The following is a 20,205-nucleotide window of genomic DNA, read 5'->3' on the forward strand; positions in this document are numbered from 1 at the left end:
TTTGGGAATCATGTTTGATATCTATCTCCCTTTTTTCTCGAAGCTGATATTTAGCAGGTTGTTCAATGATGTCCCCTAAAATATCCATCTCATCTATCTTTGATGTCAGACTCTGTTTACATTCAAAAACTACATCAATTCTTTTAAATTCTATGGTCTTCTCTTTTAAACCATTGTCTGCCCTTTCCGTAACTAAGTTAGCTACTTTCATACCCACAAATGTTTGCGACACGTTTGATGAGGCGGATTTTAATTCTTCTGCTGAAGACTTAACATCTGTCTGGAAAGTTGTCAGTATAGAAATTTGCTCTTCAAACTTCTTGATGAATGCTTTGTATTTATCTTCAATATTAGCAATGCTCTTCTTCTCAAGATTGTCAAGTTTTTGGTTAACGTCAATTCGGAACTGCTTTATTTTCTCAACTTCTTCTTCTTTCCGTTTAAACAGACGTTTTATTTCCCATTGGCGAATTTTTAGCTGAAATTCAATGTCACAGGTAACAGCTAGCATTTTCTGTTGAACGTCTTCACATTGACTTGTAGGATCATGTTCTAAGACGTACTCAGGCACATATAAAACATCGTTACATGACCTGAAAATTGTCAACATTTTTAAACATGCATTTATTTATTGGCAGGTAAGTCTATTAATTTGAGATATTTAACACTTTTACCCAAATTAACAATGTTAAATAATTTTATAGTCATGGTGCGACTGAGTGGTTAACTTTTTGAAGGATTGCTGGTTAAAAGGGTTTAATACCCGTCAACAACATTCAAAAAGAAGGAAGAAACTTATTGAATTTTATGTGTACTATAAAAATAGATTTGCACCAATAAATTGGCAAGTTTTCTTCCAAGAAATGTTTTAAGGTTCAATTTTATTTTATTTGAAAAAAAAGTATTGTGTCTGTACATCAACTATTTTGCTTCTTTTTAAAATCATACGAGAATTATCAATACGACGTATATTCTCATATGTTGATTAATCATATTGTAATGTATGACCATCTTTATATGAAACAAATATAGATTAAATAAAAATGAATAATTTTAATACTTCGTTATTTAAACGAGCAACGTGTGATAATCTAGAGATTTAAGCCCCAAAACATTTAATTTGTATATTTTCATATGACATCATACTTAAGAAGAATTTAATGTAATTGCTTTGTGCACATTGTAAAAATGTATGTATGGAGAAATGTTCAAAAGTTAAATATCTTACAAAACTTCACAATAAACTCAGAAATGCTTTCTTTATTAACATTTGATACAGAAGCTATCTTAATGTGTAAATTATACATGACTGTTTCTAGCTTCAACATATATGCCTCTATTTCTCTCATGTTCATCTAATCACTGAAAAGCTTAAATCCGTATATTGCTGAACCGATTAAGATATGTAGGATTCAAAAGTACAGTTTGAAAGTTTTGACTAAGGCGTATTTTATATAAAGAATGAAAACTATGTCATACGTAACCATTTTGTACAATAAAAATAAATTTTTAAAAGGAAAAAAGATGATTTTTATTTTCTATTTGTTACATGAAAAACATTTTTCATTTTCAAAACAAATTAAGAAAGATAAAGAAATATTCATTTTGCGTGTCACTCCACAGGAGACTTCAATACAGAACGGCAATGTAATTCAAACCGTGCGTTTGATAAAGATCACGAACTATGTCTGTTAATTGATATAAACATCACGTCATATGAAGAAAAATGAATACATTATTTCATTAAGTTGTATCTTCTTAAATTTTAAAGTATTATAACATGACCTTGCAAAATCACGTACAGACAATGCTTATTTGTATATCAAGCTTCGTAAAATTTCATATGTGACGGACTCAAGTTAAACAGGTTTATTTTTAGGTTTTAGAAAATCATTTACACACATATGTGATCGTATCTCGAGGTATCTCACCAGAAATGCAACTGTTTGCGGGTAAGTTAAATTGGGAAATAGGGAACAGGCAAATGAAGTAAATTAAACCAAAACACTAAATTTAATTGGCATTTACCCCATTATGGTATATTTATCATTAAAGTTTGGCTAACGTAGATCATGACATAAATTAAATAAGATCTTACCTGTGATCTACTGTCATACATGTAGCACAACCAACGTTATCGTGACTCTGACAATACATGTCAACAGGTTTAAACCCGTGTCTCTCGCATCTTTGTGTTGGTGCTAAGGGCAACGTTCCGCTAGTTTCGTCCTTGACTTGAACTTTACAATCTACAATCTACAATCTTATGTCCAGACTGGGCTGGAATATCATCATGAAATTTCACACAATCCGAACAATAATAATCATGACAATCTGCGCAATATTTGTCCGCTTCTTTATTTCTTTCCTTACGTTTACAAGGTGAACATAACAGACGAAGTGGTTCTTCTGACTGTCTTCAATCTCACTCCCCGAAATGGCGGCCATTTGTCTTGACACAAATTTACGTTTTATAAAATAAAGTCCAGTTTCGGTTTCGTAATCTAAAACAGGAAATATAATTATAACAATCGATACCGCGCTAAAAATAAACCATTATAGACAAGTAAATTATTTATGTACTCGTCAAATAGTTAGTAAAAGGTTAGTTTAATTTGTTAGTTTATGGTTATTTTTTTGTTTACAAATTCACACTTTGTGTAGTAGTAATGCATAGTTCAATGTGTAAATATTTTTTCTTTAAACCTTCATTTAATTTAACGTGATAAATGTCGACTTTTTCTTACGTGTGGGTATGGAGTCTTTGGGTGGGTAAAACACAGGTTTATTGGACAGATCACAAGGTTTAACAAAGCTTATGTCTTATTGACCACTGATTCTACACATGCGACCAGTGTAGACTAAGATCAGCCGGCATATCATTGATGTGATCATTGTCTGCTATGTTCCGTTTGCTATTCGATCAATGCATATGTGTAATTTCTTTTAATATTATGAACGGTTATGACTTGATCGAAAAATGGACAAGCCTGCGCGGATAGGCCGATGCCATTGTTTAGTAGTTCTTTGCATGAATATTTAATGGCGTATGGATACAAAGTTAGCAATTTTCATCTTAAAAATCGCGTCCTTCAGCAATTAACACATATATCAATACGTTTGTACATATACTTTATCCTGAATTAAATTAATGAATAATGCATTCTCATCATATGCACATTCATATACTGGTTAAAGGTTGTATGTGAGAAATGAACTTGCAGCATGCCGGGTATCTTATCCAACCTTTAATCTTAAGTCTCTCTTTCTTGTTCAAGATTTCGACATAATCCTATGACGTTGATGTAAGGTTTACACCGATTCATGTGCATATCAATTTGATTATATTCAGTTACTTATTCAAAAGTTCTAAATGAATAACTTTAAATTAACATGTTCTCTAATTAGTATATTTTGATTATTTTACTGTTGTATATTATTAATATTTATATAAGTCTCTGATGGGAAACTCTCGCTTTAATGAAAAATAATTTACCGATGGTTTCATTTATGTCAGTCAGGCTATATTATTAGTTATAAAGATTGTTGACAGGTTATATGGTCCTATATATAACCCTGACGGCTTGGGTTGTTTGTGCAAATAGCTGTTTAAATACAGCCATATAACCTGTCATCAATCTTTTTAACGAATTAATATTACAGCAAGCATCATATTTTAGAGAAAGAAAGTAAGATTTCTTCATGAATCGACATCAGCCGTGTATATAAAACTATATAAACGTCACGATTATCCAGTGAAAACGACGATACAAACGTGCAGTATTATAATCTCCCATATATCCAGCAAAGACCTTGTATAACGAATTTATTATAACGACGACAATTTCAGCAATAAAGAATATACAAAAAACTAATGTAAAAGGAATATTTGACTAGTGAGTCATTGAAAAGAAAAGATGTTTTATCAATCGGCTGAATATTATGCTATGATGCGACTTGCCAAAGATTAAAAGTGCGAAGAAACATTAATAAGGTATTTGTAAGGAACATGTAAATAAGATTGCCCATGAGCCTCTACCGATCTTATTAACTATGTTTCCTTGACGAATTTCATAAAAAATATATAGAACAACAATAAATGTCCAATTCATATGACAAAATTGTTCATTAAATTTCTGAATAAAATTACGCGTCAGGCAGAACAAACAATAAAACCAAGCAACTTCCGACTGCTTTTATTGAAGAACGGGAATAACGAAGGTTACGTAATCAAAAATAGTTCAAGTATATCCATCATTTCGGTGAAACAATTGACACATTAAAAGTTGTAATGTCATTTTAATCGAGAAATGACACATACATACACGATATTACAGTGTAGGTTCAGGAACGGGTTCAATAAAATTATAATATGTGAGCCTTTGGCGAGCATAATGATTTTTATCCATCGAGTTCAATATATTTAGTAATGGAGTAATGAGGTTACACGAATAAAGCATTCTATTTTTCACATTCCAATCCAGCAAAAAGTGTTTTTTTCAATGTTGCGTTCATAGCGTGACACTTACATTAACGTGTCGTTACGCTATGCTTGTATTACGCAAATGATGTCACGTAAAACTATATGGACCGCCGTGCTATACCGTTTTTACGGAGTCGCAATTGCGGCGCGGGAATGGAATAAAGAATTAAACGCAACTTTTATTTTAATGCACAGGCATAGATTACAGTCTACAATACAGAATATTCACGGTATACACAAGACAGTTAGAAAAGTGTTTATGCTAATCAAATTCGAGAATTTTATTTGCATTTCTAAAATGAAACACAGTTTTACTTGTTTAAATGATGATACTGTATACGAAAGTTGTTGAATGGTGAATCCTACACTCACGTGTATCATTTGCTGCTTTAAATGACGTGAGTCAGTTTTATGAATGAATTGAGGATTACGTTCGTTCAACGTGATGAATGTACTTGTAAATTGAAACACTTTTATATGGCTGATGTGGTCTAATGACTGGAAGGTGATATATCAAACTTACATCGTTTTTTTCATATTTTTACGCCAGGTTCCTCAGTCGCGTTTTGGTTTGATAAATACAATTTTGATTCAATTTGTGATATTTCTATTTCTCACTGATTTTACCGTGGTAAGTACACTAAACCAATACAGTGTGTATTTTATTTTCATTGGTAAATGTTCTTGTCAAACTTATCTTTGGTAAACAGTGCGTCCCTTTGCAAATATGAAATCTCTAAAATCATTAATTTTGAAAAAAAATCGCTTCGTTAAATCAATTTAATATGAAGCATATCGGTAACTTAAAAGGTACAAAGCTATATACAGTAGAACTTCGGTAACTCGAAGTCGAAAGAACTTATGTAAAAACATCGACACATCGGGACTTCGACTCATAAATCGGTTTAAATTTAATGAAAGAAATTGGAGCTGTCGACGTTAACAGGCGCAAGAAAAGGAAAGGGCAGTAACTTAACCAGCTTATGGTAAATGAATACCGTGTGATTATCACGCGACACCGGGTCACTGAAGTACTCAAATGAAAGTAGTTCGTTTTTTTTTTTTACAAAATTAATACAAATATGGCAATTTGAATGGTAACAATTTAAGTTTTTATCACACATTTAAACGCATCAAATACTGTTAATTGACACAGTCGTGTAATTAACACCTGCCACACAAGTTAATCAGAAATTATCTTAACAGCCAGAAAAGGAGTGCAAAAATGACTTCGACTTATTTATGGTAAATTGGACTGGATTTATTCTATACGGACCACGAAAAAACTTCAACACATCGAAAAATTCGACACATGAAAATTCATATGAACTCATATTAAAAAGGATTTTATAAGGAATATATAGGGAATAATCGGGACATTCATTTCAAGAAAATTAACTAATCGAAGTTCGACTAATAGAATTTCAATAGTAGTAAAATTATATTTGTTTGATAATTTCACGGTCGGTTCTCGAAATAATTGTGAGTAACATAGAATGCCTCTGTTATTTAAAACATATGAATATTGTACGCAAACAGAATGAAACGTTCTGGAACAAAATATTATCAAGTATGGTTTTATCCGTTTAGCAATGATAACTGATGTCTTGATAACTAAATGTGTTGATAAGCTGTAACAATTCAACGTTGCATATTTCTGAAGAATTCTGTTAATAGCAGATTTGTAATAATATATAGATATGGTGAAGAAAGACAATATTAGTATTGTTTTTTTTTTCTCGTTCCTAATTTTCTTTTAACTTTTAGCTTTTCTTCCCGTAATAGAAAGTTCTAATTATAAGAACTTGTCGGTCAATCTTCAGATAACAATCACCGCTCGACAACATGTCAACAACAAACGTTGTTTCCCACGAAAAATTGTATAAAGTGTTATTTTAAACCTCAAGATTAAGTAGCCTATCATAACCGATAAATTTAATTTGAATATAATCTAATCAAATTACAACCTATTTATTATCATAGCACAGAAAATAAATAAACCTTGAAAGGAAATGAAATTACATAAGTAACACTTGATTTGTAAATCGTCTTTATTTTCTGACAGCAAGCTACTGTAACATTGTTTGCATTTTTGATACAATCTTTTGTGCTACAAAATCAATTAAAATACATACTTATTATTTTCCTAATAAAATATTCATAATATACAAATGTGACAGCTTACTAACATACCTAGTTTTCACAATACAAAACATATTACTTCTTGTTCAGTCTATCACAGGCACCTAATGTTTTCAAATCAGTTCGTAGATGGCGATATTGTCATCATGTCGACCAACTACAAGGTCATTCTTCTTATGATGATATAATATAGACGTACATCCTACTTTTGTATCATCTGAGGACACAACATTTCCCAGCTTCTCCCCATCCTTAGTGAACTGTAAAATACAATTATTGCCATATCCACTGGCAAGAATATTGCCATTTTCAGCCATACATACGCGTCTTACCTGACTGAGTTCATCACAGTTATACTTTCCCTGTAGTGTTCCATCCTTTAAAAGAGCAACGATTCCCAATGTATCATCAGCAACATAGATCCTGCTACCATCTGTACTCACAGTCATGCTGTAGATATTATCAAACAACAAATGCCCTGTCTGATCGTTTGTGAATTGTTTTAGCTTTGTACCATTCATGTCGTAAACGAAAACAGTTGTTTGTTTTATTATCAGCGATGTATAAATTGGACAACGCATACGCAATGCCAAACCTTCCATGGTCAATGTTTATTTCTTTAGTTCGTCTTGGCTCTTTGGCATAAGAAACAAAATATATAATATTTCCTCCGAAACTTACGGTAGCTACATCATGTGTATTAATAGTGCAAATCTGATATGGTGATACTGGTAATTCACAAATATCTTTGTTAGTGCAATTGCTGTCAATACGTTTTAATTTCTTATTGTTGGAATCAGCAAGAATTATAGACCCATCACCAAGTTCACATGCACTGTTAATAAAACATGTTTGTATGTCAGACTGATGTCTAACATTAAATGTTCTCTTCTTCTTTACTTTGTAGATTTCATTTGATTGACATAAATTACCAAGGTTTTCCGTTTCATTCAGGCAGATCATTAAATTTCATTTCTCTTGAAGTCGAAATCTATTACATGTTTACCTGTTGCTTTTTCTTCTCGACATTTTATGGCAGCACCAATAGCTCGCTCTTTTACCGATTTTAGAAGAGACGAAGGCTTGGGATATATTATTATCATCATCACATGACACCATTCTATCCTCAGCAGGCTCAACATCTTTCTGTGCAGTTTCTAAGACCTTTATTCCTGCATTTATTTTCTCAGCAATGACATTACATTTGCTCTCAATTTGTTCGATACTTGTTTGCTCATGCTTATCCAGTTTCATCTCAATTTCCCTTCTGAAATCTTTCAATTTTAGCAATGCTTCTTGTTTGTCGTTCATCAATCGCTCCCTGTCATGCATACGAGTTTCTAGCATTTTCTTCAAATTGGCATTTTCTACGTTTAGATCTTCGAGTGTTTTCTTTGTCTGTGCTTGTGATTGATTTATTTGAACAAACTCTGGAACATCGAAGATATCGTTGCATGACCTGTGTATGGAAAGTAAAAAAGGGTGTTTATGAAGAAATATCCCCAATGTTAAAGTTTTACATTAGTTAAACACTATGTTTTAAACAACGCCATATTTTGTCAAGTTTTTAAATTTCAAGTGCTGCCATATCTTCATACATCTTAGATTTAAATGTTACAGTAATTTAATTTTACATAAAGCACTAACCATTATCAGATAGTTATATTTAGTATGTCAGCACGCTATCTCCTTGTACATTCAAATGTGTACAAATTTGTTGTTAACAGTAACATCCATCATATGACATTTTACTCTATTTTTATCATGAAATAATACTGTAATCAAAATTTAACTTATCTTTAAATAAAGTAAAATTTCACAGAACCAGAAACAATAGCAAACAAGAAAGAAAACAACATCACCATCATAAAAAAGTCATTTGAGGTTGAAACGAGCCGTTCTTATTTGTATTGGAAGCGAAATGTTTTATCCACTGTATTATACATAAAATCTAGTAATATTTATTTCATAAATCCTTGACGTGCAATTTTGCAAAACTGAACACCTATGGTAATAACAATAAAATATTTGCATTCTTTGAGAAATACAAATGCATTAAATAGAAAATTCGTGTAATGATTTGTTTGTATATTTGTTTGCTTTTTTATTATTATTTAAATTTCTTTTCATCAAACAATACGTTTTAAAACGGAAAACAAAAGCATGTTAAGTTTTAGGTTTTGTTATGATCTTTAGGTGCGATTGACTTGACAGTGTAAATATCTTTACATAGCTATTTTACTACCCGCTTTTTATACAGACGTAAATCTTGATGAATTTAAATAAAGCGTCGCTTGCTCGTTACAATTTTATGTCTGAGCAAACAAAAATCAAGCACTGTTTATTCATTCAGTTTATTAAGAATATTCTAATACTATAAATTATATCTTATTTCAAGTTAAAGTGCAATACCGTTTCATGAAGTCGCAAAGGCGGCGCAGGTATATTTTAAAAAATAAAACGCAAAGCTTTTAATGAACAGGTCCAGTTAAAGTCTACAATACAGAAAATGTACAACACAGTATTTAAAGTTTTAGAAAGCCGATCAAATTCGAGAAATTTATTTGCATTTCTTAAATCAAACACAATTGTAAGTACTTAAATAGGGATACTGTGAACAGTAAGTTGTTGAATTCTCAAATAATGTAAATGTCGAGTTAAAGAGATATTGGCCTCGAAGAAAACATACGAATGTATCGTTTCCAATCGTTATGCAAGTTATTTCTTTGTGACACTATGGAAGTACTTATGTTTTTTGTAGACTTCTCTTTATATATTAATTTAATCTGCTAAATGTTTAGCCCTAGCATACGTTTTTGAGTCTGCTATCCTATGAAACTCTTTAAGCATGTTGTATATTTTGTTGTTTATTGATAAGTAAAGGATCTTAATAATTATGATAGCTAACGTAAGTAACTCTACAGCTAACGGTATTTAAAATTTGTTCCAAGTTATTTCCCTTGCTGCAGAATATTGTTGTACATTAAAACGAAAACTACATATTAATTGTTTTCCAATAACAGAAACATACATTTCGAACAGGTGAAGATCAAAAAAGAATATACCAGACACGTTGTTTTGTTCTTAAGGTATTAGGACCCTAATGGGCACTATCAGGAACTAAAAAATTGACATCATAAGTCAGTTGTATACCTTAAAGTACACCTGTATGCAAAATTTAAACAAAGTTTACCGTACGGAAATCAAGTAATGGCCACTTTTCTGAACTCAAGCTAGGATGTTATGAGGGCCCTTTTTTAGAAAGTAGGAACCTTTAAATAATCTGCAATAACATTCTAATGAAAAATGTTTTCCCATTAATTTTTGGTAAGAAACAAATAGTACCATTCAGCTAACAATCCAAATAAGCAAAATTATGGTTTCTACTGAAAATTTATGAAATCTGTATAAAAATGTTACCCTACCCCACCCATTTTTACCACGTGTCTGACCATTTTTCTACTTAGGGAGCCTAATTAAAAAAATTCTTAAAATTTACCCAAATGAGTGCCTGTTTTCAAAGTTTCCCTAAATTTTTAAAAAAGTATATTGGTTGATCTTATAAAATATGAAATACTTTTACCGTCTAGTTTTGATTATATTACACTTTGAAAATATCAGGCACCATATTTATTACTAGATTTAGCATAATTTAGCCAATAAATACCTATATAAATTAAAAAATCAAAATTAAACACATTTTTCTTTCCAAATGGGACACGAGAGATACGTAAATAATGTTAAAAGAAAAATAGAAAGAAAAAAAAGTTGACCCTTCTGGGGATTGAACCCATGGCCCTCATTTTCAATGAAGTTAACAGTAGTTCTAGCCTATTTGAATACTCTTCAAAGCGGAGGTAATGCATTAGGGTGCTAATACCTTAAATATTTATTATCATTTACATGTACATGTATATTGAATACATTATGTTTGATTCCTTTTACATTTCAGTTTGTGCAGGTAATAAATTGATCATAGATAGAACAATTCAGATGTTTTATGGTAACGTAATGCAACATTTCTTACAATGATGTGTTTGTGACAGTAACCTTGAAGATTTCAACACTTACCGCTAAATTTCTATAGAACCATTTGACTCACATCTTTAACGCTTCATAGGATGATCACCCTTTTTAAGTAGATATCCTTTATTGTTTTGGGTGCTTGCTTGATATTCATTATATGTCTGTATACCAAATTGTTCGTAGAATTTAAATAATTGTTGAATTTTAGTTATAATGTCGCCTTTATATAGCGCCATTTTCAATATTTGACATTGTTTTCCGTTCTTCTGGACATATAAATACTGGGCGGTGGAAAGATAGTTTTACCATCTTTTAATAATTATAAACTTGACTTTAACATTGAAAAGTTATCTTTAAGGTTTGCGGAAAAAATGTATAAAAGATTAATTCATTCTGAGTTTCTATTTTTAAGATTATCTAAAGTAAATATCATCACAGATGTATTAAAGTTTAATGAATTAAACAGGTAAAGATTACTAGTAACCGTAATGAAAAAGTTAGATATTTATTTTTGTTCACTTCATATCGTAAATTTCTATATAATCCCGTCTATATCCAACTATCAGTCTCGTGTGATTGCGATCATAGCAAACCGCCTGACAACCTCCTGCTTTTCCATCTGATGTAAGTATTTCTCCTATCACCTCACCATTTGAAGAAAATTGTACAATATTGTTAGATGATTCACCGCTCACAAGTTTATCTCCATTGTCTATTTCACAAATCTCCCTCGCATTTTCGAGGTTAGAAGGATTATATTTTCCATGTAATTTACCTTCCTTACAATACCATATGTACTGTCAGCAACATAAATTATCTCACCATCTTGACTGACTGTAAGACTGTAAATATTGCTAAACAAGTTGTCACCTAACTGCTCTTTTGAAAATTGTATCAGCATTGTCCCTGTCTTGATGTAGACATAAACAGTCTTCGTCGAATCAGTTTTATAAATTTTGTCATTTCTGTACCCTAAGCCAAAACAGGGATGAGCGGTTTTGATTTCCCGTGCTACTTTTAGTGGTATTTATGTAGTTACAATGTCAATGTTCATTCCATAAGAGGATACAGCTATCTCATTGTCAACTCCACAAATTTGCCACGGTGATCTCGGGAGTTGGCAGACATCTTATATTTTAAATGAGGTCATGTCAAGACGTTTTAAGCTTTTATTACCACAATCTGCGATTACAATAGACCCGTCATTTAGTAAACATGCACTGTATATAGAACAATCGCTCTTGTCTGAATCATGTTTGATATCTATCTCCCTCTTTTCTCGAAGCTGATAGTTAGCAGGTTGTTCAATGATATCCCCTAATATATCCATCTCATCTATCATTGACATCAGATTCTGTTGAAATTCAAAACAACATCAATTCTTTTAAATTCTACTGTCTTCCCTTTTAAACCATTGCCTGTCCTTTCTGTTACTGAGTTAGCTACTTTCATCCCGAGAAATATTTGCGACATGTTTGACGAGGCGGATTTGATATATTTTGCTGAAGACTGAACATTTGTCTGGAATGTTGTCAATACGGTAATTTGCTCTTCAACCTTCTTGATTAATGCTTTGTACTTTTCTTCTATGTTATAAATGCTTTTCTTTTCAAGGTTGTCAAGTTTCTGGTTGACGTCAATTCTAAAGTGCTTTATTTTCTCAACTTCTTCTTCTTTCCGTTTGAACAGACGTTTTATTTCCCGTTGTCGAATTTAAGCTGAAAACAATGTCACCGGTAACAGCTAGCATTTTCTGTTGAACATCGTCACATTGACTTGTAGGGTCATGTTCTAAGACGTACTCAGGCACATAGAAAACATCGTTACATGACCTGAAAATGGCCACAATTTTTAAACATGCATTTATTTAAATTATTCACTGGCAGGTTTTTCTATTAATTCGCGATATTTAACACTTTTACCCCAATTAACAATGTTAAATAGTTTTATAGTGACGGTGCGGCTGAGTGGTTTACTTTTTGAAGGATTGCTGATTACAAGGGTTTAAAAACCCGTCAACAACATTAAACAAGAGCACCGCTAGGCGGAGCATTATATGCCCGAAAGTGTTCCTTTTTTGTTAGTAAGGATGAAACATTTGTAAGACATGGGAATTAAATACAGTATTACCTCCTTCAAAAAGCAATCCTCCTTTATAGCTGAAGAACCTTCAAATATATACAGTTGATGTTTTCAAAGCACCACCGTCAAGTTGTAGTTATGCTCCAGAAACCACAACTTTCAGTGTAAAGATCATTGTGACCCTGACCTTTGACCTTATGACCCCTAAATCAATAGGGGTCATGTATTGGACATGGCTGTTCATCCTATAAAATTTTACAACTGTAGGTTGATTAATACTTAAGTTATTGAGCGGAAACAGTTTTCAGTTTTAAGGTAATAGTGACCTTGACCTTTGACCTTGTGACCCCAAAATTGATAGGGGTCTTCTACAGAGTATGGACAATCATCCTATGAAGTTTGAATACTGTGGGCCAAATGGAACTAAATTTATGCTCCGGAAACCAAATTTCTAACGGACGGACGGACAGACGGACGGACGCCAAGGGGTATAGCATAATTTGCCCGAAATTCTTTCGGGCATATAAAAAGAAGGAAGAAATTTCTTGAATTTTCTGTGTACGGTAAAAATAGATTTGCATCAATAAATCACTTCGTTATTTAAATGAGCAACACGTGATAATCAAGAAGTTTAAGCCCAAAAAGTGTTTGTTTGGATATTCTTGTATATGACATCATGATTACTAAGGAAGAAGAATTTAATGTAATTGCTTAGTGCTTATTGTAAAAATGTATATATGAATAAATGTTCAAAACTTAAATTACTTACATAACTTCACAATGAACTTAAAAATGCTTTCTGTATGGACATTTGATACAGTAGCTATCTCAATGTGTAAATTATACATGACTGTTTCTAGCTTCAACATATATGCTTCTATTCCTCTCATGTTCATCTAATCACAGAACTGTACAAGCTTAAATCCGTATATGGCTGAACCGTTTTAGATATGTACGATTCAAAAGTAAGTTTTAAAGTGTTAAACGATTTTTGCTAAGGCGTATTTTATATAAAGTAATGAAAACTATGTCATACGTAACCATTTTGTACAATTAAAATATTTTTTTAAAAAGGAGAAAGATGTTTTTATTTTTCCATTTGTAACATGAAAAACATTTTTCATTTTCAAAACAAATAAAGAAAGATAAAGAAAATTTATTGCGCGTGTCACACCACAGGAGACTTCAAAAACAGAACAGCAATGAAATCCAAACCGTGCGTTTGATAAAGATCACGAAATATGTTTGATAAATTGATAAACATAAGGACAAATGAAGAAAGATTAAATACATTATTTCATTAAGTTGTATCTTCTTAAAATTGAAAGTATTATAACATAACCTTGCAAAATCACGTACAGACATAATGCTTATTTGTATATCAAGCTTCGTAAAATTTCATATGTGACGGACTCAAGTTAAACAAGGTTTATTTTTAGGTTTTTGAAAATCATGTAACCACATTTTTGATCGTATCTCGGGGTATCTCACCAGAAATGCAACTGTGTGCGGGTAAGTTAAATTTGGAATAGGGAACAGGCAAATAAAGTAAATTAAAAAGAAGCACTATTTAATTGGCATTTACCTCATTATGATATATTTATCATTAAATTTTGGCTAACGTAGAACATGACATAAATTAAATTTGATCTTACCTGTGATCTACTGCCATACATGTAGAACATCCAACGTTATCGTGACCTTGGCAATACATGTCAACAAGTTTAAATCCGTGTCTCTCGCACCTTTGTGTTGGGGTGACAGGCAATGTTCCGCTTGTCCCATCTTTGACTTGACATTTATCTAGAATCTTATGTCCCGACAAGGCTGGAAGATCATCGTGAATGTTAAGACAATCTGAGCAGTAATAATCATGGCAGTCAGCGCAGTATTTGTCCGCTTCTTTATTTCTTTCTTTATGTTTACAGGGAGAACATAACAAGAGAATTGTTTCATCTGACTGTTTATGCATTTCACTCCCCGAAATGTCGGCCATTTAGCTTGAAACAAATTTACGTTTTATAAAAAAAAGTCCAGTTTCGGTCTCGTTATCACGATCGATACTGCGCTAAAAATAAACTACAAATGTATATCAAAAAAGTAGAATGAAAATGTATGCAAGTTAGTTTTATCAAGTACTTTATGGTTTTAATTTTGTTTATAAAGTCTCAACCTGTTTGATGTAGAAATGCCTGATTAAATGAGTAAATATTTTTCTTTTAACCTTTATTTAAATCTAACGACCTGGGATTCATGTCGATTTTAAGTCCGCGCTTTTTCTGAAAATTAAAACGTGTGTGTAATAAGGCTTCTTGCGGGTAAACACTGTTTTATCTAATTGATCACAGGGTTTTAGAAAGCTTATCTATAATCGACTACTTATTCTACCCATGCGACCAGTACAGACAAAGATCACCCGGCATTTCCGTGATCATGGTCTAAAATGCTCCCGTTTGCTATTCGGTCATTGCATATGTGCAATTTCCTTTAATATTATGCAAGATAACGACCTGATAGAAAAATGGACAAGCATACATTGATAGGCTGATGTCATTGTGTAGTAGTTTTTGCATGAATATTAAATGGAGTAGGGATACAAAGTAAGTCTTTAGACATTTTCGTCTTAAACGCTACGTGCAATGTATCATAGGTTCATAGGTCAATATGTTTGTACATGTACTTTATCCTGAATTAAATTGATGAATACTGCATTCGACCGGTGCTCGAAAAACACATACGAACCACATGTGTACAATTCATCGCGTGTTTAAATGACGTTATTCCCAATGCTAGCTTTATGAATAAATTAAGAATAACGTCAATCCAAACGTGAATGTAGTTGTACGTTTATACACTTAAATATGACTAATGAGGTATCATAACTTAAAGGTGATATATCTAACTATTTTTTATCATATTTTTATGTCCGGTTTCTCTGTTCAGTAACTCTATTCGTCGTGTTTGGGTTTATAAATACAATGAAGTATGTGTAAATAGATTAAATTAATCCAAGTTTTCTTTTAACAATAAATATGGAAATTTTCCTCAAAAGCCATACCAGATATATTGTTTTGTTATGTGTCTATGTATGTCTTTTGTCCTTTTGTTACTGGTGATTGAACTTGTTTTGCAAGGGGAGTGATGGATTATTGGTTTTGGTATGCAAGTAAATGTTGCTGATTTGGTTCTGGGATAGCTAACATTTTCTTGGTAACTGACCACTCCTTGTCTCGCTTTCGAAGTGAAAACATTAATTCTTTAGCATCTCAGTATTTTCCTTAAAGAAATACTTGATAGTTTCATCAATTATTTTTTACATTAGATTCTTCTATTACAAAGGCTGGTTTATTCTTTATAGTATAAATATAGAAAACTTATTGAGAGTTTTCCTTCAAAACACAACCACTACAAATTGACGGGAAATGTTAATAATAGAATAAGGATACTATTGCTACATTTATTAAATAGAAACACAAAAAAACCCAAAAAACTGCAACAACAAAACAAAAACAACAACAAAAACGAAAACAACTAAAAGGAACAACATCAAATAACGCAGATTCTGTCGTTAAAAGGTAGAAAGTTATAATTTATACATTTAGTATAAGTAGCCTATCTAAACCGACAAATCAAATTAATATATAATTCAATTCTTTTGAAACCAATTTATTATCATAACACAACATAAAAATAAATGCTGAAAAGAAATTAAAGAAATTATATATAAGTCACACTTGACTATTTCTTAATTCCACGAAGTATTTCACTGTGTTTGTATATGCTTCTTGTGCAAATTTGATATGGTGTGCAATTTGAAATAAATATTGTTTAAACTGAAAGTTAAATTGTCTTTATTTCTTACAACTAGTGTTTGCATTTATTGACACAAAACTTTGTGCTACAAAAGCAATGAAAGTACAGACCAAGTATTTTTCTAACATAATTTTATTCACACAGTATGCAAATGTAACAGTCTACATAGCATATATAAGTTAAACAGTACAAAACATGTCACTATTTTACAGTCTATTTTACACGTACCTAAATGTTTTCAAATGAGTTCGTAGATGTCGATTTTGTCATTATGTCGACCACCTACAACCTCATTCTTTTTATGATGATTTATTACATGCTTTTCAGTGGTTTATAGAAATATATCAGTGATATAAAACTCGTAATTTCACTGTTTGAAACAGTGAAATTACCACTTTGATAATTTCACTGTTTTGAATTTAAGCCCGTTACGTTGTTTCAGTGAAATACCAGCGTGCACAGTACTGGGTACCAACTTAATAACGTGACGTCGTAAATGACGTCACGTTGTATTACTATTTGGCGCGCTTTTCAATCAGTATTAGGTTTAATGTCTTTTTAAAACGTTTTTTTGCATGTAATAAAAAGAAAATTTGTTTAGTTTAGTGTAAGATAGAAATATATTTCACCTTGTGAACACCAAAAGTTCGTATTTCACTCGTGGCTGCCCCACTTGTGAAATATACCTTTTGGTGCTCACTCTGTAAAATATATTCCGATCTTACACTGAACTAAACAAATATCCTCTATATAATATAGACGTAAATTTTACTTTTGTATCATCTGACGACAAAACATTTCCCAGCTTCTCCCCATCCTTTGTGAACTGTAAAATACAATTATTTTCATATCCACTGGCAAGAATATTACCATTTTCAGCCATACAGACTATTTCTACATGACCAAGTTCATCACAGTTATACTTTCCCTGTAAAGCACTTTCCTCTTTAAGAGCAACTATTCCAAATGTGTCATCAGCAACATAGATTCTGCTACCATCAGTACTCACAGTCATGCTGTGGATATCCTTAAACAATGGATGACCTGTCTGATCGTTTGTGAATTGTTTAAGCTTTGTACCATTCATGTCGTAAACGAAAACAGTTGTATAAAGATCAGCAACGTATAAATTGGACAACGCATATGCAATACCATAACTTTCATGGTCAATGTTTATTTCTTTAGTTCGTCTTGGTTCTTTAGCAAAAGAAACAAAATATATAGTCTTTCCATTGTTATGTATGGCAGCTACATCATGTGTATTTATAGTACAAATCTGATATGGTGATTCTGGTAATTCACAAACATCTTTGTTAGTGAATTTGCTGTCAATACGTTTCAATTTCTTATTGTCGTAATCAGCAAGAATTATAGACCCATCACCAAGTTCACATGCACTGAATATATAACATGTCTGTGGGTCAGATCGATGTCTAACATTAAATGTTCTCTTCTTCTTTACTTTGTAGATTTCATTGGATTGACATATATTACCAAGATTTTCCGTTTCATTCAGGCAGATTATTATATTTTCATTTCTCTTGAACTCGAAATCTCAAACATGCTTTACAGTTGCTTTTTCTTCTCGACATTTTATGGCACCACCAATAGCTCGTTTACCGATTTTAGAAGAGACGAACGCTTGGGATATATTATTATCATCATCACATGACACCATTCTATCCTCAGCATGCTCAACATCTTTCTGTACAGTTTCTAAGACCTTTATTTCTGCATTTATTTTCTCACCAATGACATTATATATTTTAACAACGCCATGTTTGCCACGTTTTAAATGTTGGCGTTTTTTTTTTCAAATGCTGCCAATTGGTCATACATCTTAGATTTAAGTTAGTGTAATTGTGCACAAAACACTAACCAATATCAGATATATTTAGTATATCAGCACGCTATATGCTTCATTAAATGTTACTGTAATTACAAATTAACTAAACTTTAAACAATGTAAAATTTCACAGAACCAGAAACAATGATTATTACAAACAAGAAAAACAACAACATCAATATCATAAAAATGTCAATTGACCTTAAAAAGTGTCATTCTTATTTGCACTTCCTAATTTGTATTGGAAGCGAAAAGTAAGAACTTGATTAATTTCATTATTTATACCGTCGCCGTATTAAAAAACAAAATCTAGTACATATTTATCCTATTACGTTTCACGTTTTCGTTATGATCTTTATGTGCAATTGACTTGACAGTGTAATAACATTACATGGCTAGTTTACTACATCCTTTTATGTACATTTATAAATCTTGATGGAGTTAAATAAAGCGTCGCTTACTCTGTACAGTTTTACGCCTGAGCAAACAAAAATAAAGGACTGTTTATTCATTTAGTTTAATTAGGATATTGTAATACTATAAATTATATCTAATTTCAAGTTAAAGAATATAAAATATTTATACCTGTGATCTACTGCCATACACGTTGAACAACCAACGTCATCATGATTTCGACAATACATGTCAACAGGTTTAAACCTATGTCTGTCGCATTTTTCCGTTGGTGCTACAGGTAAACCTACCATTGTTTCTTGTTTAACTTTACTTTTATCAAGGATATTATGTCCGGAAAGGGCTGGGATATCCTCATGGAATTTCACACACTCTGAGCAGTAATAATCATGACAGTCGGAACAGTATTTGTCCGCTTCTTTATTCATCCCCTTGCGTTTACAAGGTGAACATAACAACTGAAATGTTTCATCCGACAGATTTTCCATCTCACTCCCCGAAATGGCGGCCATTTTCCTTGACACAGATTTACATTAAAAGTAATTTGTCCCTTTTCGGTTTCATAATCTATTACAAGAAAGATAATTGAAATATCTTTACACGACCGATTTTATTGTGCTAAAAATAAACCAATCCAGATAAGCAAGTGTGTAGAACAGAGAGGTTATCTAACACGTTTAAATTTGCTTAAATAGAATAGCTATTTGTATATACATACAGATATCGATGCGTTTTATTGCAATTAATATTTTGTTTAAAAAGAAACTTATGCAAAATAAGATTCTATGATTGCATGCGGTAAGAATTTTCATAAAATCTCCTTAATTCTATCATCATTTAATCCGTGTCGATTAATTGAGTTGAAGTAAGAGGATATGTAAAAAACAAAATAGAACGTGTATATGTAACATCAGAGATACATATCAACAATGTATGGTGGCTGATTTGTGCCAATCGTGTTTTCGCCCAGCGACCCGGTCGAGCGAAATGTCGAAAATTAACATGTTAAAATGGCGGGGGAGGCAGAGGGAGAACACGCTAATGAGAAAGGGCGCGGGGGAAGTTTATAGAAATAAAACTTCGCCCTGTGGGGACGCGGAGCGAGACTAAAGAAATAAAACGGCGGAACGAAAACACGTCAATAAGCGGGGTTGCAGGTTTAATAAATTAAAATTCGCAGCGCGTTCCCGCATATTAGCGTGTTTTCGTCACGCGACCTACTCAAGCTAGCGAAAAGTCGATAATTAACAAGTTGAAATGGCAGTGGCGCGGAGCGAAAACACGCTGATTAACGAGGGCGTGGCCGAAATTTAATAAATAAAACTTCGTCCCGCGGAGGCGCGGAGCGAGATCAAAAAGACAGAGGTCGCGGGAAGAAAACAAGCTAATTAGCGGGGAC

General features: G+C 32.2%; 1 protein-coding gene across 1 annotated transcript; it reads right to left on the bottom strand.

Moving 5' to 3' along the window:
- Positions 1 to 7,278: 7,278 nt before the first annotated feature.
- LOC132744991 (uncharacterized) lies at positions 7,279 to 14,729 on the bottom strand. Its single transcript, XM_060733819.1, has 2 exons — positions 14,389 to 14,729; positions 7,279 to 8,084 (listed from the first exon to the last, which is right to left on the bottom strand). Exons 1-2 carry the CDS (start codon positions 14,727 to 14,729, stop codon positions 7,628 to 7,630), a joined length of 798 nt encoding a protein of 265 aa, XP_060589802.1. The 3' UTR covers positions 7,279 to 7,627.
- Between the last annotated feature and the right edge of the window lie 5,476 nt (positions 14,730 to 20,205).

Source organism: Ruditapes philippinarum, unplaced genomic scaffold (genome assembly GCF_026571515.1).
Source record: "Ruditapes philippinarum isolate M1 unplaced genomic scaffold, ASM2657151v2 ctg7102_1_1_1_1, whole genome shotgun sequence".
NCBI lineage: Eukaryota > Metazoa > Mollusca > Bivalvia > Venerida > Veneridae > Ruditapes > Ruditapes philippinarum.

Bases quoted from the DNA above. Each gene is read 5' to 3' on its own strand.
- LOC132744991 (XM_060733819.1), bottom strand. From the start codon at position 14,729: ATGGCCGACATTTCGGGGAGTGAAATGCATAAACAGTCAGATGAAACA. The intron at 8,085-14,388 runs GTAAGATCAAAT...TTCCATACACAG, and splicing joins TGTATGGCAGTAGATCACAG to GTCATGCAACGATATCTTCG.